The 26,014-nt window shown below is 42.0% G+C and overlaps 1 protein-coding gene across 2 annotated transcripts in view; it reads right to left on the reverse strand.

The window, feature by feature from the left end:
- The window catches only part of STS (steroid sulfatase), a 309,113-nt gene that overhangs the window by 171,873 nt on the left and 111,226 nt on the right, over positions 1 to 26,014 (reverse strand). For both annotated transcript variants that reach the window (XM_068269911.1, XM_068269912.1), the window contains one exon: positions 4,001 to 4,123. In XM_068269911.1, coding sequence (XP_068126012.1) covers positions 4,001 to 4,123 — 123 coding nt within the window. The remainder of the gene's footprint in view (positions 1 to 4,000; positions 4,124 to 26,014) is intronic.

Here is a 26,014-nt window from a genome sequence, read left to right on the forward strand (position 1 = left end):
ATTCTCGCACGGCCGCATTCGTCCGCAGCTGCGTCCCATTTCCTCCATTGACTTCCGCATCTGGAGATGCGGAAGTGATACAGCCTGCGATGGAAGTGATGCGATGCAGCTAGGTAGCCGCATTCGCATCACTTTCTAATGGAAACTGGCCCTAACTCAATCTTATAGTAGGACTTTAACAGTCTTGTATGAAATGAACACCCAGCTTAGGTGTCTAGGCACATCCACAGGAATCAGCTAAAGCAAAGACCCAGCAATCAGCCCAGTGTTAAACCCAGGTTTAGTAGACCAAGACATTACTGTACAGAGGCAGGAAGCAATAGCAATTGGCTAGATATGGCCCAGTTAGCAACATTCTTCATTTGGTAGGCTGAACAGAAACTTAACCTCCTTATAAAATTGTGCTTAAGTTAATTTGTGAAGATTTTAACAATTTTAGAGATTCTGTAACTAAGAATGAATAAATATTCGTATAAAGGAAATAATCAGTTACAGTTTTCATAGAACAAGAGTTAATACAGCAAACACATTTAGGTCTCTGTAGAAGATCAATGATAAACTCTAGAACACCCAGAAGGGTAGTGGGGTATTATTAGAGATCATTACTGTAGCTAGGGTAAGTGTGCACACCAAATATAACACTGATCTCTATAATCAAAACACCCAAAAGAAAATGTTAGACAAATCCAACCCAGGTTTGCTGGATGACTTATTTCTTCTATTTGTTCAAACAATGTGTGTCGTACTGCTTATTACTTGAATTGTGTTTTTGTCACCCCAATTATCATTTTCTGTAACCTCATTTACTATCCAGCACTGTGCAATGCATTGGAACTATTTAACCCAATAAATAATAATATGTCTTCTGCTCTTCTCCAAACTCCAAAATGATCTGAAAGACTAGTTTTGGACTAGTTCACCTCCTCATAGGAGATTCTCAGTATTCCACTTATACTTTACAAAAGCACACCCAGGGAAGAAGCTATACAAACTGACTGAGCAACTGCCATTTAATAAATGCTATTTTTAATAAAGAAATTACTGAGAATTCCATATAAAAAGATCTGTCAGAATTTCACTACCCACAGTAAGTGACAGCGACAGTAATTTATAGAACATTGTATTCTGGAAGAAATGTACATTTTATATGCATGTATTTTTAAATTTGCAATTTTTCCCAATAGTTGTCCTTTAAAGAATAAATTGTATATAGCTATGAAAAAGGTAATTACGGAATGCTTCTAGTTAATAAAATGTTGTATAGAATATGGTGCATATAAGATTCCCAAGGATATTCAACAGCATTCCACAGCATGCTAGCTCAGCAACAGCTCAATATCATCCTGTTTCAGAACTGCTGGAGATCATATATCATTGCGTTCAATATCATCATACATATTCAACAGCAACCTTCCAAATCATGCTGAAATGTATTATACATATTCATCAGTAAATTTTCAAATTACTAAATATAAAAGTTATTATGTCAGCTCAGTACCTCGAAAATACAATATACCTCGACTAAGAATTTTTCATTTCAAAATAAAGGCGTGAGATGACAAACTGATAACATACAGAAGCAACATGATACATGGACAGTGGTGCTGTGAGTCCAAACTAATAGATCTTCCCCATAAAAATTGTGTGTTTTTTGTGCTAAGAAGATGAAAACATAATCAACCCAAAAAAAGAAGACACAATCTGCAAGGCTAGAGCCAAATAATAGAGCAGTGCTGCTGTCTTCTTGTTTTCTGTAGTATGGTGAAATGTCTTACTACCTACCCTTGCATACATGCAAAAAATGGCGCTGGGTAATTTGGACGCAGGGAAAAGAAGAAAAATGGTGCACCCTGCTCCTGCAAAAGTCTTGGCAGCATTTATTACTATTACCCCTCCAGGCCGCCATGGACACAGGTGGTAAGACTTAATTCGGCCACTAGCTATTGCTGGACAAATGATGCTGTTTCTATAGTAATTTGGGCTCCATCTTTTGACGGCCCCCAAATTACTGTCTGAGCACTACTATAGCCATAATTCACATTACAGCCTATGGTGTCACATGGACACGGTGCACCCAAATTTTCCTGCGCCATTTTGAGTTGTCTGGCCTACCTTTACCTGTCCTCCATCCATCTTCTCTTTTAGAACTGTTGAAAACAAATGTGTACAGCAGTGAAGCTGCTTCAACAAATACAGCACATCCTAAGATTAAAATGTATACCTAATAAGCTCGGATCACACTATTCTAGAACCAATGAGTGAATAGTCAAAGCCAATCTGAAGTACAATCCCCTCTGTCCACCCATGTAATTCCAGCGTCCATTGTAATGGACATGTGATCCTACGCACTAAATCAAGCATGTAATTATGCACAGACACACTGTGGCGGTTGTAGTATGTGGGTGCAGGCTTATGTGTGCACACATTCAGGCTTTGGGCGGTGGAGGCATTCATGTTGTAGATAGCGGTTTTGGTGTGTACACGCAGGCTTTGGGTGGCAGTAGGCTTTAGGCGGAGGTAGCATCCACATTGCAGGCAGCAGTCATGGTGTGCATGTGCAGGTGTGTTGTTTAGTATATGGGATGATTTGCAATTCTTTTGAGAATCACAGGTTTACTGGTAGTTACTATGCTATGAGTACAGACTAACCGGCAAGCTCATGGTGAACCAGAACTCATTGGATCTATGACATGTCCGTGTTCTGTGTGGTGTCTGGAAAAGGCGGGCAGCGTCAGGACTTTGCATTCCACTACTGCAATGGACACAAAAGACATGTTCAAATGGACATGCCTGAATAAATCCTATAGATCAGGGCTTCGCAGCCCTTTCTTCAAGTACCCCCAACAATGCAGTTTTTGTGTAAATCCACATAGGTAGTTATTCAGCTCTGCCAACTAATTACCTCACCTGTAAATGTTTGTGATTTTCTGCAAAACATGCACTGTTGGTGGTACTTGAGGATAAGGTAGGGAAGCCCTGCTATAGATAACATAGGATTTGTTGACTTGTCCATTTGTCTATTGGAAACCATTATGTCATAGGGTTTGATTTTAGCATACAATTATGTATGCCGCCAGTGAGTTGGTCACAGGGTGAGCTGAATGATGGCTCAGCCTGCTGTCACTCAAATCCCCGGTGGCGTAAAATACTATTCCCCCTCCAAGTTGTAGCAGCTCAGACGGAGAAGTTACCCCAAATTACCCGTGTGCACTAGTGCTGTAGTGGTGCCCAAGTCAGGCACTACATGGCTGGTGCCAGGCTCCGCTGATTTTACCTCCAGTGTGTATCTGAAGGAAATGTTACAAATTAGTATGGGGCTGCATGTGCACAGACATACTCTAGCTCACCTTTAAGTAATACTGAGTCCAGGCATCTTTGCCTGAGTACATATTACTTGGGCGCCGCTCAGTTCGGCGTGGGGAGAGACAATTGATGGCTCTCACTGCTGCTGCTAAACTCTGAGGCGGCGTTAAATACTATTCCCCCTTTCAACTTGTTGCAACTAGGAGGGGGATGCAATTTGAGGTCTGGCAGCCCCAGAGCCCCAAATTACTGCTACACGGGGTGTGCATCATAGCATTGCTGCTATGACGGCGCCCAGCTTCGGTGCACAGCACTCAGCGCTGTGTGCCAAAATAATCTACTTCATATTTCCCTTACCTGAGCTACTCATGAGCTCTCTTTTCATTGCCTCATATATTTATTCTCAAACACAGATGGAAGGCAGCACCAAAATGCCAATAGGTCTGAGCGTGCCACGGTCCAAACCCCAGTGCCTCGGGGGGAGCAGCAGATCAAGACGATGGATAAGACCAGCACTGCTCAAATTGTATTAAAGCTCTTTATTCAAAGTGCATAATGGCAGCAGGACAGACTGCTGTTTCGGGACAAGCCCTTCTTCATACTGCATAAGCCATACCAAGTTACCCGAAGTCAAAATTGGCCATTACAAGCACCACTGCACCAAAGTTCAAAATAGAGTTTTTAGTGCCCTACTTACCAATGATAGCAGTAGAATAGCCTTGAGCTTTCAAAGTCTTAGCAAATGTTATTTCGTCTTGAGGAAGGCCACCAGAACTTCCCGAAAATATGTAAGTACCAATTCTTGCCTTAGTTGCCATACCTAAGTGAAAACATAATAAAAGACACCAATTAAATTGCAGTTTCATGAAGCAAATACACATTTTTCTGATTGTATCAGCAGTTGAGATGCATTATTAAGGAAAACCTTTGTTAATATTTACATAGAGCCAAATAAGGATCGTCGACAAAGGCTATGACATTGTGGGAATAACCGAGACATGGATGGATGAAAGCCATGACTGGATAGCTAATTTAAAAGGATACAATGTGTTTAGGAGGGATTGAACAGGGAAAAAAGGTGGAGGGGTTTGTCTCTTTGTTAAGAATTCTCTTACAGCTGTCCTCAACGATGAGATGGAGGAAGATTGCGAAGATGTGGAGTCCGTTTGGGTAAATATTCATGGTGGAAATAAAAGTTGCCAATTGCTTATTGGGGTATGCTACAGGCCACCTCTTATTGATGAAGCTGCAGAACTGCGATTACTACAGCAGATTGAAAAAGCTGCAAGTAAAAATGAGGTCATAATTATGGGCAACTTCAACTTTCCAGACATTGACTGGAGTATTGAGGCTACCCATTCTGGTAAAAGCAGCAGATTTCTGGCAGCACTACAGGACAATTACTTGACTCAAATGGTAACGGAACCAACTAGGGGGAATGCGTTACTGGATCTGATCATTTCTAATAGACCAGATAATGTATCAAATGTGCAGGTTCAAGAACATTTGGGAAATAGTGATCACAACATGATAACGTTTGATCTGGTGACTGATAGGCCACGGGGCAGCGGGACCACTAAAACTATGAATTTTAGAAAAGCAAAGTTCAATCAAATTAGGCAGGCACTAAGTTTGGTGCACTGGGATAATGTACTACAAGGGGAAGACACTGAAGGGAAATGGCAAGCTTTTAAACTTATACTCAATCAATATTGTAGTATGTATATCCCATATGGAAACAAAATATCTAGGAAAAAAAAGGCCTCAATGGATGAATAGAAAGGTTAAAGATAAAATGAAGAGGAAAAAGAATGCCTACAAGGTCTTAAAACAGGAGGGGACCGAGGCTGCACTAAGCAATTATAAGGAGTACAATAAAAATTGTAAACAAGAAATTAGGCAGGCAAAGATTGAAGCTGAAAAACAAATCGCTAGGGATATCAAATCTAACACAAAAAAGTTTTTCAAGTACATCAACTCTAAAAAAAGAAAGGTTGACTGTATAGGACTCCTAAAGGATGAGGGTGGGAACTCAATGGTGGATGACCAAGGTAAGGCAGAGTTATTAAATGCTTTCTTTGCTTCTGTCTTCACAAAAGAAACAGCACTGTTGCAAACTACAGAGGCAGAAGAGTCTCAATCTTCTAACTGTAATATTAAATACTTAACGCAGGAAGAAGTGAAGGCAAGACTAAATAAATTAAAAATAGACAAGGCACCTGGCCCGGATGGCATGCATCCTCGGGTCCTAAGGGAATTAAGTTCAGTTATAGATAAACTCCTTTATCTTATCTTTTGTGACTCTCTTGCAACTGGCAGAGTCCCAGTGGATTGGCGTACAGCCCACGTTTTCCCATTATTTAAGAAGGGCAAAAAATCAGATCCAGGAAATTATAGACCTGTAAGCTTAACATCAGTTGTATGCAAACTATTTGAGGAGTTACTAAGAGATACTATACATGACTTCATTGTAGAAAATAATCTTATTTCTCAGCATCAACATGGGTTTACTAAAGACAGGTCCTGTTTGACTAACATGCTCAGCTTTTATGAGGTAGTGAATGCTAATATGGATATTGGGAATGCTGTAGATGTGATATACTTGGACTTTGCAAAGGCCTTCGACACTGTTCCCCACAAAAGTCTGGTGCAAAAGTTAAGGATGCAAGGACTGGGGAAGAGTCTGTGTTCATGGATAGGGAACTGGCTAATGGACAGAAAACAAAGAGTCGTGGTCAATGGATCGTACTCAAAATGGGAGACTGTTAGCAGTGGGGTCCCACAGGGGTCTGTTCTGGGTCCAGTGCTCTTCAATGTATTTATTAATGACCTAGTAGATGCAGTAGTGAGCAATGTTGCTATTTTTGCAGATGATACAAAATTGTGCAGAATCATCAACTCTCAGGAAGATAGTGTCATATTGCAACAGGATCTGGATAGGATGGCTATATGGGTACCGTATATACTCGCATACAAGCCGAATTTTTGACCCCCAAAAAGGGGGTCAAAAGTTGGGGGGTCGGCTTGTATGCGAGTCTGGTGCTAGCGATGGTGGTCCGAGCCCCCCGCACTGTCACCCCGACCGTCCGCCCCCCCCCCCCCCCGCGGCCGCCGCTACCGCTGCAATTACCTGCCCGGCGCCGCTTCTTCTATTCCCCTCCTGTCCGGCTCCGTAAATCACTGCAGCACTCTTCACGGCGGCTGCAGTAGAGAGAAAGAGCGGTTCCCATAGCAACCGCCGTTACAGGAAGCCGTGCTCTTCGCTGCTTCCTGTCTGATCACAGCAGCCACCGTGAAGAGTGCTGCTGTCCTACGGAGCCAGAGAGGAGGGGAATAGAAGAAGCGGCGCCTGCTAAGGTAAAAGCAGCGGCAGCCGCGGGGGAGAGGGGAGGCGGGGGGGCACTGGGGCACTACCTAGCGATACTGGGGCACTATACTAGCGATACTGGGGCACTATACTAGCGATACTGGGGCACTATACTAGCTATACTGGGGCACTATACTAGCTATATTGGGGCACTATACTAGCTATAATGGGCACTATACTAGCTGCACTGGGCACTATACTAGCTATACTGGGGCACTATACTAGCTATACTGGGGCACTATACTAGCTATAATGGGCACTATACTAGCTACACTGGGCACTATACTAGCTATAATGGGCACTATACTAGCTATACTGGGGCACTATACTAGCTGCACTGGGCAATATACTAGCTATAATGGGCACTATACTAGCTATACTGGGGCACTATACTAGCTATACTGGGGCACTATACTAGCTATACTGGGGCACTATACTAGCTATACTGGGCACTATACTAGCTATACTGGGGCACTATACTAGCTGCACTGGGCACTATACTAGCTATAATGGGCACTATACTAGCTATAATGGGCACTATACTAGCTATAATGGGCACTATACTAGCTATACTGGGGCACTATACTAGCTACACTGGGCACTATATTAGCTATAATGGACACTATACTAGCTATACTGGGGCACTATACTAGCTATACTGGGCACTATACTAGCTATACTGGGGCACTATGCTAGCTGTACTGGGGCACTATACTAGCTGTACTGGGGCACTATACTAGCTGTACTGGGAACTATACTAGCTGTACTGGGCACTATACTAGCTATACTGGGCACTATACTAGCTATACTGGGCACTATACTAGCGATACTGGGACACACTAGGGGAATAAGGCGGCCAGCATTTCCTACCCCGGGCTTATATGGGGGTCAATCATTTTTTACTGGTTTGTTAAGTAAAAGTGGGGGGGTCGGCTTATATGCGGGTCGGCTTATATGCGAGTATATACGGTACATACATGGCAGATGAAATTCAATGTTGACAAATGTAAAGTCATGCATTTTGGACGTACTAATGGTCTAGCACCATACAAAATAAATGGGATACAGTTGGGGACATCAAACTTGGAGAAGGACTTAGGAGTACTCATTGACAACAAGTTAAATAATCGTACTCAATGCCAAGCAGCTGCAGCTAAAGCTAACAAAATTTTGGTATGCATTAAAAGGGAAATAAAAACTCGAGATGCTAGCATAATATTGCCCCTGTTTAACTCTCTAGTAAGGCCACATCTGGAATATGGAATTCAGTTCTGGGCACCACCTTACAAAAAAGATATTGCAGTTTTAGAGCAGGTGCAGAGACGAGCAACAAAATTGATACGTGGGATGGAAGGTCTCACTTATCAAGAAAGGTTAGATAAACTGGGTTTATTTAGTCTAGAGAAAAGACGCCTTAGAGGGGATCTAATTTAACATGTATAAATACATTAGAGGGCAATATAATAGCTTGGCGGATGAGCTTTTTGTCCCTAGGCCTTCTCAAAGGACTAGAGGACATGATCTGCGCATGGAGGAAAAATGTTTTAGCCATTTATTTAGGAAAGGGTTCTTTACAGTAAGAGTGATTAAGATGTGGAATGCATTGCCACAGGAAGTCGTTATGGCAAACTCTATACCTGCATTTAAAGGGGGCTTAGATGCTTTCCTTGCGTTGAAAGACATCCATGGCTACAATTACTAGGTAATGCCCAATGATGTTGATCCAGGGATTTTATCTGATTGCCATCTGGAGTCGGGAAGGAATTTTTCCCTTTAGGGGCTAATTGGACCATGCCTTGTAAGGGTTTTTTCGCCTTCCTCTGGATCAACAGGGATATGTGAGAGAGCAGGCTGGTGTTGTACTTTATACTGGTTGAACTCGATGGACGTATATCTTTTTTCAACCAAAATAACTATGTAACTATGTAACTATGTAACTATGTCATCATGAGCCACATCTCACTAATTTATAAGGAAGAAGAGCTATGCTCATCCTGCTTATCCATGATTTTAAAGGGAAAAACAAAACAAGTGTTACAACTATTAATTTGTAGAAAGAAACATTCCCTTCTAATGCATGAAATGTTTGCTTACTTGCTGATTGTCATAGGTAGAGTAGCAACCCTTTCCACAAGAGGAAACCTCAAAGCGAATGGCAGGGTCTAGTAAACAGTGCTTTACATGCAGTACATTTTGGAAGTGAATGTCCTCTTTCTGCAAATGAATACAATTTGCAACCTAGGTAGTTGTATTGCTGCTAAGCTTGCTGTGTCTTGAATGCAGAGGGTTAATTGTTGTTTGTATGTAAATCGACCACTCCCCTCAGCACCTGCTTTTCCCTTGAAAATATTGGTCCCTAAGCAGAGAGAGCATAGCTCCCCTTCTTTGTGTATATGTTAGCAGCCATTGTGTTCTGGCTGAAAGATGTAGCTCTCTTGTCCCCTATGCCAGAACATTCCATTTATTTAATGATGCAAATAGTGTAGTTTGTTGCTCCCAGTAGATTTAAGGGCTTGTTCACATTATAAGCGTTTTATTATTTTTAAGTGCTGTCGATTTTAAAAATCACCTTGTGCAATGTTAGCTTCTGTGAGTGTTCACACATAAGTGATGAGCTTTCTATCCAATCACAAACGCGTGTCCTGCACTATTTTCTGGGTGTTTGTGATTCAATAGAAAGGATGGGGAAATCACTACTGTAAGTGCTTGAAAAAACGCTTTGAAAAGCAATTTCCTGAGCGTTTTTAATGAATAAATACATTGTATTTATTCTAACGTCAGGATGTGAAAAAAAAAGCTACACAAAAGCAATTAAAAAGTCGATTTCTAAGCGACAAATTGCCCCGAAAGTGCTTAGAAAAGGCGTTCAAAATTGCTCCATAAATCGCTCAGCGCTTGTCATAGAGCTGGTGATTTATAATGTGAACAAGGCCTAAAGGTGGCCACACACGATACAATAAAATGATCCGATTTTACAGTAATTTGTTAAATATGATCGGATCTCCCCAAAAAAAACTAAAGTTTTTTTTTCATTCTGAAATCCAATCGGATTTCCCGTTTTTTTGTCTATTTTAATCTATCCGGAATGCTGGAAATTGTTCTTCAATTTTTTCAAAAAATTATATGGTGTGTGTTAGATTGTCAATTTATTAATATACACACCCTAGCAATTTTCTCAGAGTTTCCAATCATTTTTATCATAAGTGGAGAATAATTCAACATAGGTGTGTGGTACGTTGGTCAGATTTTTGAAATGTTACAATCAGCCAGAAAAATGTATTGCAATTCTTAAATTGAACATATATTTTAAAAATCGTATGGTGTGTGTGGCCACCTCTAGAATGATTTATGCTCCCTAGAATGGAAGAACCAGACAGGCCTCAGCGTGGATATCAGGTTCATGAACATGAAATATTTGCTTACTTGCAGGGACATAACTAGGCTTAATAGGGGCCCCTGCAAAAATGATAGCATAGGGTCCCCTTGGTTCCTGAACCCCATGGTTCCCGAAACCCCAGGGAGCCAACAAATGGCAGCAGAGAGTGTTCTGCTGTGAAGCAGCGTCTGGAAGCAGGAAAAAAAAACCAGACGATCCCGATACTCGCTATTCTTCATGGTGGGAGGAGGTGGCAGGGAAAGTTTTTGTGAGGAAAAGGGGAGGTTTTTTTTTGCTAATTGGCTGCACTTGCGGTTGGGGAGAGGGAGTAGGAGAGGCTCCCAAAGCCCCTGCAATGTCAGGGGTTACAGCGGTGATTGTTACACCCATGCTTACTTGCTGATTGATGCAGGTAGAGTACGGACCCTTTCCACAAGAGGAAACCTCAAAGCTGGTGAAAAGTTCTAATACAGAATTCTTTGCATGCAAACTATTTGGCAGCAAACGCCCTCTTTCTGCAACTGAATAAAAGTGCACCCTAGTTGTTTTATTGCCACTAGTGTTAGTGTCTTGAGTGCAGAGGGTTAATTATTGTTTGCATGTAGGCCCCCAAATAATAGGCTTGCTTAAGCTGTCATATGATAGCTAACATCTCCCCTCAGTGATCAGGAACCATCATGATTGGCTCTTGATCATGTGATCACTACTATTGCCAGCAGATTGTAGTGATCACCTGCTCATGGCAAGAGACAGAGGAGAGTGCTCGATCCTCATACTGCTAGACCTTTCTGCAGCCTTTGACACAGTTGACCATGACATCTTGATAAACAGGCTACAGGAATACTGCGGCATTGATGGCATAGTACTTCAGTGGTTCCAATCCTTCTTGAGTGGCAGAACCCACAAAGTGTCTATGGGGCCCTTCCTGTCCACCCCTGTAACACTTAAGTATGGGGTGCCCCAGGGCTCAATCCTCTCTCCCCTGCTTTTCTCGATTTACATGCTACCGTTGGGAAAACTAATCCAAAAACATGGCCTGACATACCACTGCTATGCAGACGACACCCAACTATATCTTTCCTTCAAGCCTGGTGTGACAGACCCAACTCTAACTATAAACGCCTGCTTACGTGAACTACAGCAATGGATGAATGACAACTGGCTGAAACTAAATGCAGACAAAACTGAAGTCCTTCTGATTGGAGGGCAGAGCATGATAACAAAACAACTTAACTTGCAGTCTTCACCACTGGGAATAGGAGGCACGGATCTACGCAGCTCTGATCATGTGCGTAGCCTGGGAGTTCTAATTGATGGGGATTTAAACTTCAGAACTCAAATCTCTGCTGTGGTGAAATCATCCTATTTTCACCTGACGAACATTGCAAAAATCAAGCACCTCATACCCCCAGAAGATCTGCCAACCTTAGTCCACGCCTTCATCACATCCCGACTGGACTACTGCAATGCTCTCTACACTGGCCTTCCAAAAAAGGTCTTGTACCGCCTACAGCTGATACAGAATACTGCTGCCAGACTGCTAACCACTGCCACATAACGCCAGTCCTGCATTCCCTTCACTGGCTACCTATAGAATGGAGGGTCCTATTCAAGATCGGCCTACTGACATTTAAATCCCTGAATAATCTAGGCCCTGGATACATGAAAGATATGTTACAGCTGCGTAGCAATCCCCGCATTCTCAGATCCACAGGTTCTAATAATCTAGTCATACCCAGAGTCCACTTGGAAACTTTTGGTCCCAGAGCCTTCTGTCATGCTGCCCCTACGTTTTGGAACTCCTTACCTCAACAGATCAGGACAGCCCCATCCCTGGACGTGTTTAAATCCAGACTGAAAACCCACCTGTTCAGTCTGGCATTTGCAGAAATATAACTTTTGTTGTGTGAATACTTCATCCTACTAATTACTGAATCTGAGAGAGCCTAAGCGCTTTGAGTCCTATGGGAGAAAAGCGCTATAGAAATGTTATTGTATTGTATTATCACTATTAGAGCAGCGGCGGTAGGAGGGGAAGAAGAGGATCCACTCACCTTCCTGAAGTTCCCCCGGCGATTGTCGCTCCCCTCCACACTGACCAGCATCTCTGCTCGCTGTGATGTAAGTGTTGGGTCCCGGCTTGATGACATCATGAAGCTGCAACCCGGAACTTAACGGCAGTGCGAGCGAGGATGCCGGCCGGAGAAGAGGGGGCTATAGCTGCTCATCACTGGAGCCTGAGAGGTAAGTAAAGGCTGCTGGCAATACAGGGACACCTGGCCACACTGGGGACAACATGCCCAGCTAGCCCTACTAGGGATCTGGCTGCTTGACCTGCACTAATACCCCCCCCCCCCCCCGCATGTAAAATGGCCTGGTCCTCAAGGGGGGTTAGGCAGCCTGTCCCAAAAGGGTTAAGGATCCCTGCCAACTTTACTTATTTTTTGGACAATTTTTTTTGTTCAGAGTGTGGGAAATATAAAAAAAAAAATGACGTGGCTTCCCACCTTCCGAGCCTTTTTAACCCCTTGCCCACCTTGCAGGCTGGGATAGCCTAGCCAGAATATGGAGGCCCGGCTATGTGGTATTTCACACCCTGAGCTATACCAGCCCGCATGATACATGGAATGGGGGGTTCTGGAGGAGAGTCCATTATCCATGGATTGTGTCACAAGCCTGAACGGAGGAACATGGTTTGACCACAGTTTGCAGTATACAGACACTGGAACCAGGGAATAAGGTGCAAAAATAATGATTTATTGAAAATGCACACATATAAACATGAATGCAAATATCATACAAACCCATGCACAGCACACAATATATACAATAACCCGGGAAAGCAGTGGAAAATATATAACACCCTGACTATCTAACTATCTAAATATATACAGGATATTATACAGTACACACAATCGCAGTACAAAAAGGGATCAGGCAGAATATCAGAGTCAGCAGGAGAGCAGGGTCAGCAACAGGTTATCAGATACATGCAAGGTACAGTGGAATACACAGAAGCAGAGTCAGGACAAGCAAAGGTTCAGCAATAGGTAATCAGATCAAGGAACAAGGTACAGGGGACAGGAAAGAACGGAATCAGGTAACAGGTAATCAGAGGTGTCCAGAGACTCAGACCTATGACAAATGAAGTTCTGGCAATGACTTGGAGGAAGGGGCAGACATATATAGTCCATGAAACAGGAAGCAGCTGGAGGTGATTGACATGAGTCCCATTAGAGGCATCAGCAGGCCAGACACATACCTGCAGGTCTTTGTATTTATTGAAAAGCCACCTGCTGGTGGATAGTGGAAGTCCAAGGCAGTCCAACTCAATACCACCACCAGCAGGCAGGAGATGACAACATTAATCGTAACAGATTGGACAAGGGCTCTGGGGGATAGGGAGAGGCTTGGACCATGCGGGCTGGTATAGCTAAGGGTGTGAAGCCCCCACACGGCTGGGCCTCCACATTCTGCCTATCCCAGCCTACATGTGGGACAAGGGGTTAAAGAGGAGGGGGGGGCATGTGTCATTTTTTTTTTTATTTTGCACAATAAATACATTTATATACATGTTGATGCATTATTTGTCATTTAAATAGCTACTTTTTTCCTCCAACTTTAACATTGATTATTCTCAAAATCTAAAAGGTCTTTTTGAATTTTTTTTTCTCTTGTTACCACTGTTCTCTGTGACATACCCTATAAATGTGGTGTTTATAGTTTGTATGGGGTTTTTGCTATTGACTGCTAAAGTCGGTGGCCATTAAACTTTTAAAATAACCATTAAAACGTTTGCATAAAATACGTATTTTTAGGCGACTATTTCACACTCGATCATCCTCCGCCATACCACTGACCACGTTTTGGTCCACTTTTTTCACCCTTTTAAAAGAAATTGTAGCTGCACAGATGCGAACGCAAAATTTGATCTTTGCTCCATCACTAGTGGCGAATGCGAACTGGCAAAAATGCAAATCACACACAAATTCTGTTATGTGTGAAAGGGGTCTTAGGGACCTTTCACACTGAATCTGTTGTACTCCGTCATAACAGACCACGTGATGCAATGATATTTCTATGGTATGTACACTTATATGGTGCAAAAGGCCCCATCGGAGAAACACGAAAATGCTGTACATTTACTGGACAATGTGCACATTTGCAGTGGCACTGAGGCCTTCATTTACATGACTGGTGGCAAATGAACGGAATACCAGGCGTTATAGTGCCAAAAAGGAGGGGCTGGTGGACGGCGAGGGAGGCCACAGTGCTCATGGAGCTGGAGGAAGCCCCAGGTAAGTATAAACAAAGTGAACCATCTGAGGTACACTTGAAGAGTCTCAATAAGTGAAGGGACTTTTGTGGGGGGAGGGGCGCTGACAGATTGAGTGAGTGGACAGTACTAGACTGGAAACCATGCTGATAACTTACTCACTGACACTGACTGATTGCAGAGAGCTGGCTCTGTTTATGCAGGGTAAGTCGGGGCACGTGGCACAACAGATAGGAGCAGTAGGCAGTAATGTCAAGCACCAACACACACATTGTGAACAGGCCCATAGAATTGTATGGGCATTGAGTTAACATAATTCAGCCACTCAAATTAGCACTTTGAACTAACCCTAAATGTTATTTTATTATTAGTAGTAGTTGTATTTACATAGCGCTGACATCTTCCATAGTGCTGTACAGCAGGGATCCCCAACCTTTTCCGGCCCGGGGACAACTTTCTGGCCAAATTTTTCTCTGGGGACCGGGGGGGGGGGGGGGGGTGTTGGTGTTGGTGTGTGCGCGCGACCTAGTGGACAGTGTTGTGTACAGTGGGTTACGGGGGGAGGGGGGGGGGCTGGGGTGCGGCGGCATAGCTAGCATAGTTGCCCCAGTATAGGGAGATTAGTTGCCCCAGTATGGCTAGTATAGTTATCCCAGTATAGCTAGTATAGTGCCCAGTATATAGCTAGTATAGTGCCCAGTATAGCTAGTATAGTGCCCAGTATATAGCTAGTATAGTGCCCAGTATATAGCTAATATAGTGGCCAGTATATAGCTAGCATAGTGCCCACTAGCATAGTGCCCAGTATATAGCTAGCATAGTGCCCAGTATAACTAGTATAGTGCCCAGTATATAGCTAGTATAGTGCCCAGTATGTAGCTAGTATAGTGGCCAGTATAGTGCCCTACATGAAGCCGCTGCTCTGCATCCTTCCCTTCTTTACAGCACCCGCGCATGAAGCTGTAATATGAGATGCTGCAGACAGGAGAGCAGCTCCTGGGGGAATATAAGAGAAGAAGTGGCCGCCCGCTCAGAAGGTAACAGGAGTGGCGGCCTCGGGGGGGGGGGGAGGTGATAGACCCGCCACGGCCCAAAAGAAAACTGCCCACGGACCACCAGTGGGCCGCGTCCCACAGGTTGGGGACCCACGCTGTACAGAGTATATTGTCTTGTCTCTCAAATGTCCCTCAGAGGGGTTTACAATCTAATCCCTACCATAGTTATATGCATACCTCCCAACATTCTGAGATAAGAAAGAGGGACACTTAAGCCACACCCCTGCGACACCCATAATCACACCCTAGTCATACATAGCATAAAGATTTCATTAAAAAATATTATTTTATAATTCAAACCACACTGGTCCTTTCTATCCTGGTTCATTTTCCTTCATATTAACACTTGAAAATATGGGGATAACGTTTAGAGTCAATTAAACACATTCTCCAGTAGAAGAATGAATATATTTACATAGATCTGTACATGAGTCCTGAAAGAGGGGCAAATGAGATAGAAAGGGGAACAGAGGGATTATGTTCTCCAAAAGAGGGACTATCCCTCCAAAAGAGGGACAGTTGGGGGCTATGCATATGTCTATGTCCATATTATGTAGTATATGTATCGTAGTCTAGGGTCAAGTTGGTGATGAGCCAATTAACTTCTCTGTATGTTTTTGGGATGTGGGAGGAAACCGGAGTGCCCGGAGGAAACCAATGCAGACATGGGGAGAACTTACAAATTATGTGCAGATGCAAGTGAAGAGTACTAATCACTAGGCCATGCTGCCCCTTATATTTGCTTATATTTGCTAGATTTAACCTAATGCATGTGACAAAAAAATGATGGTGGTCCCCGAGGAAAACAAATTGACTGAAACTTGGTTAAGATACCACCCAGTAACTGTTTGATAAACTTTGCTGCAAGAGTTATTAAGTTAGTAAATTTGATAAAAGCAGAGTGTTTAATACATTGCATTCAGTAGAGGTGCTGAAAGACAAACCCACTAATCAGTTGATTTAGAGCAGAAATTCAATCAGGCTATAAGACTACACATCTGAGTGCAAGGGGAATGTGAGCACAGACAGATTTGTTTATACAGCCAGGATGACTGAACAGAGAAAGCCCAGGAGGGAGATGGTGTCTGAGACAGTTGGTGAGCCTATATTCATAGAGACTTTAGAGTTTGTCTTTAACATCATGTATTTAGGGCCTATTTCCACTATGCACAGATCCTGGATGCAGAAAACTGACTCCAATGAATGCCTATGGGAAATCTGCATCAGAAAAAAATGCGTTTAGTGGAGACAGGCCCATAAGCATTCATTGGAGTCAGTTTTACTGCATCCAGAATCTGCGTGTAATGGAAACATGCCCTGGGGCCTTGTTCACATTATAGGCGTTTTTGTAAAATTTTAACCGCAGGCGATTTTCAAAATCGCCCTGAAAGCGCTCGTGCAATGATTCTCTATGAGAGAGTTCATATCTGAGCGGTTCGTTTGCAATCTGCTTAGAAAAGTGGTACTTGGGCCATTTTTGAGGCGATTTGCTTTGATGGAGGGTATAGCAAAAACGCAAAATACTCCCAAAATCTCTTTGGCAAGCGATTGCATGAGCGTTTAAAAAAAAAAATACATTGTATTTTTTCCGGATTTTTTTCCACCAAAACGGAAGCGCTCTGCATTAGCACTTACAAAGAACGCCCACAAAAATGAGCGAACGCACAGAAAAGCGCAGCAAAACGCTTAAAAATGCGGGGGAAAAAGCCCACGGCGGACTGACATGCGAGCTGAACGCAATGTGAACAAGGCCTAAGAGTTATCACACATGGCAGACAGGAATTAGACATGTATGTTCAGCAAGAGCTTGCACATTTTTGTAGAAGGAATGGATTTGTTTTTCACCTGCAGTACTTCATTAAAAATTTGACTTGGTCAGATAAAAAGGGAATGGACTTTCTGGCTCACCACAGAAAAGAAAATTTGGCATGCAATGCATAATCTCCAGGATTGTATCAGGCCTGGAACCCACTAGGAGCGCTTTTCTGAGTGCTTTGTGTATATAAAAGCTCTTGCTAATGTAATGATATGGGTGTGATCCCACTTGAGCGATGTGATTTTATAAAAATCCCCCATAGTATTGCATTAGCAGGAGCTTTTTCAAATCACTAGTGCTTAGAAAAGGCTGCTAGTGGGTTTGAGCCCTTAGAGTGGATTCACACTGTGCAGGTTGCATAACTCACGCCTTTAAATGTGCGTGAACTGTAATAGATCCTGCACTCATTATAACCTACACGTTAATTCAAAGCCTGCATGCAGCGAGTTACAAATGCATGAACCGTTACACATAGAGATATAAACAGGCCAATAGAATTGTATGGGCAGTAAGTTTACATTCAGAATTATTCTGCAGTGCAAACTGATTTAGTCTGAAAGCACCCTTATGCTAAGTACAGACTTGTGATAACAATCATTCTAAAGACAGGATAACAAGCCGATGAACGAGGGAGGAACGATTGGAATGCAATGATGGAAAAAGACTGTTATACACATATCAATTATAGTTCTTAAGAAAAGGAACGATTAAATGAGACGTATGCGCACGCAAACGGATGTTACATGGGATTACAATAGATCATAGTAAAGTTTAATACAAACTACAGTTCAAATAATAAACATTAGCAATAGAAGGATTATTATAAGTCTCGCTAATCAGGAAATAGTAGAAATGTTACTTTCTGATGTATGCGTACATTCCCTTCTAATGATCATTTTCGGCAGAGACCTATACACACTTTAGTTTTATAATGATTATTGTTCAATATGATCCATCCTGGTGGATATTTTCCTCTTGCTAATATTGCTTGTTCGTCATTGTATTTAATGATCGCTTGGTAAACTTCTTTACTCGATTGTTGGCAGAGCGATCGCTAAGTTGCTGTTATGAATGACCATAGTCACAAGTCTGTACTTAGCATAAGGCTATAATCACAGTGGTGCGTTGCAGTGCGGCATAACAACTGCTTTGTAACATGGATTGCCACATGACAATATAAGGGTAGAAGACCGAGAGCCCAATATAGTGTAGTATGTATAGGAATGGAGGGAATGTATTATGATAAGTAAGTAATATACTCACAAACCCAGGTTACCACTAAGGCAACCACTGTAAAGGCAGGTGGGGAGAACAAGCCTGTCCCCACTCAGGAATAAGACGTCGCTCTCTGTGGATAGGAGGAAATTATAGGGTATGTCACCCTTCCACCAAGGGTGGACTTCTAGATGCGCGGAGATGTACAGAGGCGCCGGTAGGATAAAAATCAATAAAAGGTTTAAAATTGTTTCGGTTGCGGTGGTGGACCAGCCAACCAAAAACAGACACATGTACTGTAGGAATTCAAAAAATGTACAATTTATTCATTTACTCCCAATGAAAGTCGCAACGCGTTTCACGGGCGAGAACCCGCTTCTTCAGGCAATAAAAGACAGGAGCAATACACAACATGTACTCGATGAGTTGCTTGGCACCTCTGTCAGGTTGATTTGATTTTTATCCTACTGGCGCCTCTGTACATGCCACATGGCAATGTACCACCTAGAGCGGAGGTCACGGTGTGGCAGGTGCATTGTGGCAAGACGGCGTTCGGCATTTTAATGCACAGCATGCAATGTTACCACAAAATGAGCGCGTTAACAGTAAAGGTTGTTGTTTCTGTGCAGGGTGCTTGCAGTGACCACTGCATGTGCATCCGTGTCGGCGGCAGCATTTTTGTAGCAGGGTTAACTGCACCGCATGTGGTATGAATTCTTACATTCCGCTGCATTGTTTTGCAAGCAAAGGACGCTTGACCCTGGCAACTGACAGCTAAACAATGCATTTAGCGTTCCATTTTGCCATTTGTCTGAAGGAGCCCTAAGAGTGAAGCATACTTTTAATTGACTGTATGCTTCATTTTACTTCACTGGAGGTGACGCAATGCATGGACGCAATGCATGGCTTTCCCAATCCTTTGCATTTTTGCTGTCTACAGGGAACACAACGGCCACTGTGAGCCTAGCCTCAGAGTAGACTTGTTTGTTGGCCGTTTGTTGGGTTCTTTTTTTTTTTAACATTTTATTTTGCATGCTATCCACTTGCATATCAGCAGTCTCTGGCTCCTTAAGGACCAGAGACTGCTGGTATCAGAAAATGGCTACTACCGACGTACCGACACATGGACCCACCACTCTGACTATTCACCCACTGCCGCAGGCCTCTCGCTCTGTCGCTATGAGTCTTCCCTATAAATGTGAGCCAATGAGATTGGCTCACAGTGATCACGGGGTCAGGAGCCAATGAAATCGGCTCCTTACCATCTCATAGAGCTCTGCCGTCATAGCGATGGGAGTGTGGCGGGTCCGAGCAAGCGCGGTAATTAAAATGTATGCCCTGGCAGGAATAAGCAGCCACAAACAGTGCATAGATTTTAATTGCCATGGTCCAGACGGGTAATGAACTTAGTGGCTTTCCCCTGAGCCCCCAGATGCACTAGACTATACACAGTTTATTACACATTTAGGTATATTTATCACATGCCAAAGATGAAACGCTACCTGCCATAAAGCTAACAACATTGCCAAGGATATATAACTTTTTATTTCAGTCTTTGGACTAACTTCTGATAAACAGTGGTGGACTGACATTTTGCATCAAAATTTGCAATTACGCATCATAATCATAATGCAAAATTTCAGAGAAATCGTATGAATTTCATATATAATAGTAGTAGTTCATAATTTTGTGTCATTTTTGTATAATTTTCGTGTCAATTTGCGTAATCTTGTGCCGACTTTAACAGTTAATAGCAAAGCCCTCATACATGCTATTGCTACCAAAATTGCCACATGTTTTAAGGAGAAAAGTGTACAGAACATGTCAAAAAAAAATTCACAAAGACCTTGCAGTTTTTGAGAAAATCGATTTCAGAAATGCAAAGAAAAATATTTTTTAAACTGTCATTTTTCAGAGTTTAAAAAACAATTCTTCTTTGCATTTTTGAAATTAATTTTCTCAAAAACTACAAGGTTTTTAGAAAAATTATTTTCTTGACTTGTACCAACTGTTCTCCTTAACCAGTTCGCATTCAGTCGTTTTTCGCTTCATGCATCCGAACAATGTTCACCTCCCATTCATTAGCCTATAACTTTATTACTACTTATCACAATGAACTGATCTATATCTTGTTTTTTCCGCCACCAATTAGGCTTTCTTTGGGGGGTACATTTTACTAAGAGCCACTTTACTGTAAATGCATTTTAAAAGGAAGAATAAGAAGAAAACGGAAACAAATCATTATTTCTCACTTTTCGGCAATTATAGTTTTAAAATAATACATGCCTCCATAATTAAAACCCACGTATTGTATATGCCCATTTGTCCCGTTTATTACACCATTTAAATTATGTTCCTATCACAATGTATGGCGACAATATTTTATTTGGAAATAAAAGTGCATTTTTTCCGTTTTGCATTCATCACTATTTACAAGCTTATAATAAATAAAAAAAAGAAATATTTCATCTTTACATAGATATTTAAAAAGTTTAGACCCTTAGGTAAATATTTGTGTTTTTTTTTTTTTTTAATTGTAATGTTTTTTTTTTTTTTTAATTAAACATTTTATGTGGGTATTTTTGGGAGGGTGGGATTGAAATTGTATTTTTTTTGTAAATATATGTGTATTTTTATTTTTATTTAACATTTAGATGTAGTTTACTTTTTGGCCACAAGATGGCAGCCATGAGTTGTTTACAGTGACGTCACTCTAAGCGTACCACGTACGCTTAGAGCGACATAGGAGGCAGAAAAAGCGTAGCTTCCGAGAGAAGCTGTCGCTTTTTCTGCGGGGGAGAGGAATCAGTGATCGGGCACCGTTGCCCGATTCACTGATTCACTGGCTAACAAACCGCCGGCCGATCGCGCGCGTGCACGCGCGCGATCGGCCGCGTGGACGCGCAGGAGCGCACATGGCTTCCTGGACGTGAGTTTCACGTCCAGGAATGTGAAATAGTTAACATATGTAGCAATTGGTAGCAACAGCATGTATGGGGGATTTGCTATTAACTGCTAAAGTCGGCATGAAAGTACGCAAAAATTATGCAAAATTATGAATGACTATGCGAAATCAATTGAATTTACAAATCATAATTACGTATAGGCATAAATGCGAACATTTATGAGAAATTTTGGGTAATCGTAATTAGCTCATTACAATCATCACTACTGATAAATACACACAGAGAATGGCAAGCGCTCACTACTAAGCAGCACCTGGCTTTCAAAAGCAGCATTTGGACTTTCACAAACTTCTGATAAAAGAAGGCTATCTCTCAGGGCTCATTCACATTTTGTTCCATTCGCATGGCCATCCGTGTGGGGTGGGTTTTGTGGCATTTTTTTTTTTCAATTCCGGGCGATTACTTATGCATCGGGGTTTTTTTTAAATGGTTTTCTAAGCGGTTTTGCCGAGCGATTGTGGTTTTCACTTCCTGACGTCAGTTTCTCCTATGCCTTCAATTGAGGCGGAATCGCCCCGAAAATGGTCTGCGCACCGCTTTGCTGTCTGCCCAGCGCACGACACACGCTGATATGAATTTTCTCATAGACATTCATTGCACAAGCATTTGGGGGGCGTTTTTGAAAAGCGCACACGGGTGAAAAAAGGCCGAAAACACCTGCTGTGTCAACGAGCCCTGAGGGCATGCTTTAAATCGCTAGAGAGAGCTTTAAAGCGCTAGGGATTTATCTAAATGCTTCGCCAAAGTAAATAATTGTAACAAATTCCACAGTAGCGATTGCAATCCCAGGACATGCAGCATTTTGGGAGCGTTTGCGCTTCAATATAAAGTATATAAGCTCTGGCAATGTGCATGTGATTTTAAATTACTGCAAACAGAAAAAAAAAATAATTTGAATGGACCAATCAGAATGAAAATCGCTAGTTGCAAATCGCTATCACAATCACTGGCAAAAAAGCTTAAACTTTTTAAACATTGCTACCAAAATTGCTGGAAAACGTTCATGAAATCGCTTACAACATGCTAATTAAAAACGCTAGCAATTGCGATAGCGCTTTGCGATTTGTAGTGGTATCCAGGCCTAACGCAGGGAGAACAATTACCTGTGCAGAAAACCATGAGCTTTCTGTCATATTTATTTCTGCGTTGTTCTCTGGATTTTGTATTTTTTTTTTATTATTGCATTTTTGTATGCATTTGCAGGATGCATTTTGCATTAGCATGTTTGATGCATTTTTTTATGCTTTTGCTTTTTATATGACATTCACAGTGCGTCACATTGTAACGTGTAGCATTATGGTAACTCACTGCTTACAGTGCGTTACCTCTAAACGCACACGTTACCAGGTACAGGAAAGCATACTTGTCATTGCCTGTATCCTTTACTGTATGCGACGGTAACGCAGTGTTAATGTGCGTTACCACTTTTTTTGTTGTTGCGTTGTAATGCTGCGTTGTGACTTTAATGTCGCATTACAATGCAACGACCCACTGTGAATGCAGCCCCAGGGTTAAGTTATAGTATCATTTTTATTTCAAAAAGTGCAGGTGATTCGCAAGCATTTTTTTGGGGGGGGAGGGGGCGTAGGAAAGTATAGTATATAGTTTGCATTCATTTTTAGCCTATAGGTAATTATAGTATGCAAATCTCATGTGGTTTTAGCTCAAAGGAAAGCATTGCACACACATTGTATGCAATTCACATACAATATGTGTGATGGCCTAACATGTGCATATTAAAATGCTACGTTGCAAATCAAAGACAGTTGTGATTTGCTGCAATGTGGCCAATAGACTTATGTGTTATCTGTGATTTGGCATGTATATCCCGCACTTGTGGGAAGCACAAGCAGTTCTAACAAGCATGCTCCCAGCATAAGGGAATGCAAATCATTTTAAGAATCTGGTGCTTTTTTCTTTAAAAACAAACAAACAAATCTTCAAGCAGACATGCTGACCATTACTCACACGGCCAGAAAGCGGCAGTGCGGTAGTGATTGTGGAGCGTGGCCAACACTTTGCCTGTGACGCGTATGGAACGCAGAGGATCCCCCAGACTTCTGGGTAAGTTAACCCCCCGTCTCCCAGGGACACACCTGATGTACTCAAACTTGATTACCATTTCAATTCCGAGTAGCTATGAACTCGTAGCTACTCCCATCACTGATAGCATGCATCCTCCACAGCCATTACATGTCTCAAGCAACACCAAAAACAGATCTTAATTACATCATATGCTATCCAAACAGAACACAAAACAAACCTGATACATTTCAGAAACATCAAAGTGTACAAGATACAACATAGTAATTTTACAGGTTTGCAACAGGTAGCTTATCAGATTTTATGGTTTCATTTATATCTTAATCACACCCAAATCTATCTCTCAGCTCCTGAATGTTAACAACTTGTGCCCTCAACTGCCTCAATGCTATCTCCTCCTTCATGTCTTCTCGCTTTCTGAAACTAAACATGGAAAAAAAACTAAAATAGTTTTTTTTTATGTTTTTACTTTCAACACATGATTTTATCCCCATGCCTGACAACATTCCAATGATCTTGGTCCCCAGACCCCCTGCCTAGGTGTAGTATTGACTCAAATCTCATGTTCAAACCACACATAGTCACAATCACTTCCTGCTGTCTCAACCTTAAAGTGGACCCCCCCCCCCCCCAAAAAAAAAAAAAGATTTCAGAAATAAAATCTATTTTCTAAATTATAATAATAAATAGCAGCCTTTTTCAGCTGCATGATGACAAATATAAAATATTTTACATTTATTGGAGGAACCCTCCCTTCCTTTCATATTGCCGGGACAGAATCCGGCAAACTGGTGGAGTAGGTGGTGTCCAGCAAAGGAGGAATTGCTAATGGCTGCCACCTGTATAACCCTAGTTACAAAAAAGAAGAGTGAAAAGTATGCGCTGAAATGCTCATAGGCTTGAAGGAGTGCTTATTTATCTTTGTATGTGTCAGAGTGGTGCAACTAAATATTTTGAATTAAAAAAAATGTTTGGTTTGGGTCAGCTTTAAGATCCTTACCCAGAATTTACCCCTTTCTCACCCTGGATGCAACCAAACTTCTTGTGAATGCCCTGATTTTTTTTACGTTGATTATTGCAACTTGGTTTTAATGTTGATTATTGTCTTTTCTGAGGCCTGCCTTCTAGCCATCTGACTCCCCTCCAATCCACCATGAGATCTGCTGCACAGCTCATCTATCTCTCCTCTCACTTCTATAAAGCTAACCTGATGTATCCGTCCCTCCATTGACTGTTTATAACATAACATGAAAGGGGAACTTCAGCCTAAACAAACATACTGTCATTAAGTTACATTAGTGATGTTAATTAGAATAAATAGGTAATATAATCTCTTACCCACCCTGTTTTAAAAGAGCAGGCAAATGTTTGTGATTCATGGGGGCTGCCATCTTTGTCATTTGACAAATTTTTAATTTGACATTTGAAGCCTAGTGCAGTTGGAACTGTGTCTTATGCTCCCTGTCACCTCGTTTCAACCAAAAAGATGCTGCCACTATACACTGTAAATACAAAAATGAAAATTATTTTTTATTTCAATATTGTAAAAGTAGGGTAGAATAAACAGGTGTTACAATGGGATCTTTTTATCCTACATGGAGTTGAGCATTAAAGTGAACTTTAATTGAGAGTAATATGTGAGATGCCATACTTATTTCCTTATGAACAATACTAGTTGCCTGGCAGTTCTGTTGATCTTCTGGTATCAGAAGTTTCTTAATCACAAACCTGAAACAAGCATGTGGCTAATCCAGTCATACTTGGGTCATAGCACCTGATCTGCATCCTTGTTCGGGGTCTATGGCTAAAATCATTCAAACCATTTCTGCTGTTATGGTTTGGAGTTATCACATACCATAGAAGCACCGGCCCTTTAAAGAAACTCTGTAACAACATTTTCAGCCTTATTTCTTCTATCCTATAAGTTCCTATACCTGTTCTAATGTGGTCTGGATTGCTGCAGCCTTTTCTAGTTGCGCTGTCTCTGTAATATATCTAATCTTCTTTTCTTTGTCAAGCTTTGTCCACCCAGGGAGGAATGGGCTGCCTCTGTTGTAATGAATACACATTATGCACACCCCCTCCAGGCTCACTCCTGTGTGCTGTGTTTATTCTTCACAAACATCTTGTCTGCTTAGTGTCAATGTGTCTATGTGTCTGAGAGAGCTGTAAATTGAGAAAATCAGAGCTTCACAGACCTTCTGCCTCCCGCGGCTCTATGCTGCTCAAGCATGTCAGGAATCCTGGAATCAGACTCCTTAGTAATCACAGCTGGTCTGCTGAGTCACATGTCTGGGCTCTGCACTCCTTTCTGAGCTCTGCTTTTCTCACAGTTTTCAGCGTGTGACAGCTCCCTCAGTCTCACAGTCTCACAGACAAACTGAAAGTGGTCTGTGAATAATAAACACACCACTACAAGCAGGCTCTTCTGACATACTTCCTGTTTGGTGGACATCTTGATTGTTTACAAAAGCAGTTTATGAAACTGCTTTTTTATCACCAGGATTGCGGCGGGGAGCGGGAAAATGTCACAGAGGGGGCTAGGAGAGGACACCCAACAGGTTGGTATGTTTATTTATATAGGATTTTTTCAATAC

Source organism: Hyperolius riggenbachi, chromosome 2, assembly GCF_040937935.1.
Source record: "Hyperolius riggenbachi isolate aHypRig1 chromosome 2, aHypRig1.pri, whole genome shotgun sequence".
NCBI classification, from domain to species: domain Eukaryota; kingdom Metazoa; phylum Chordata; class Amphibia; order Anura; family Hyperoliidae; genus Hyperolius; species Hyperolius riggenbachi.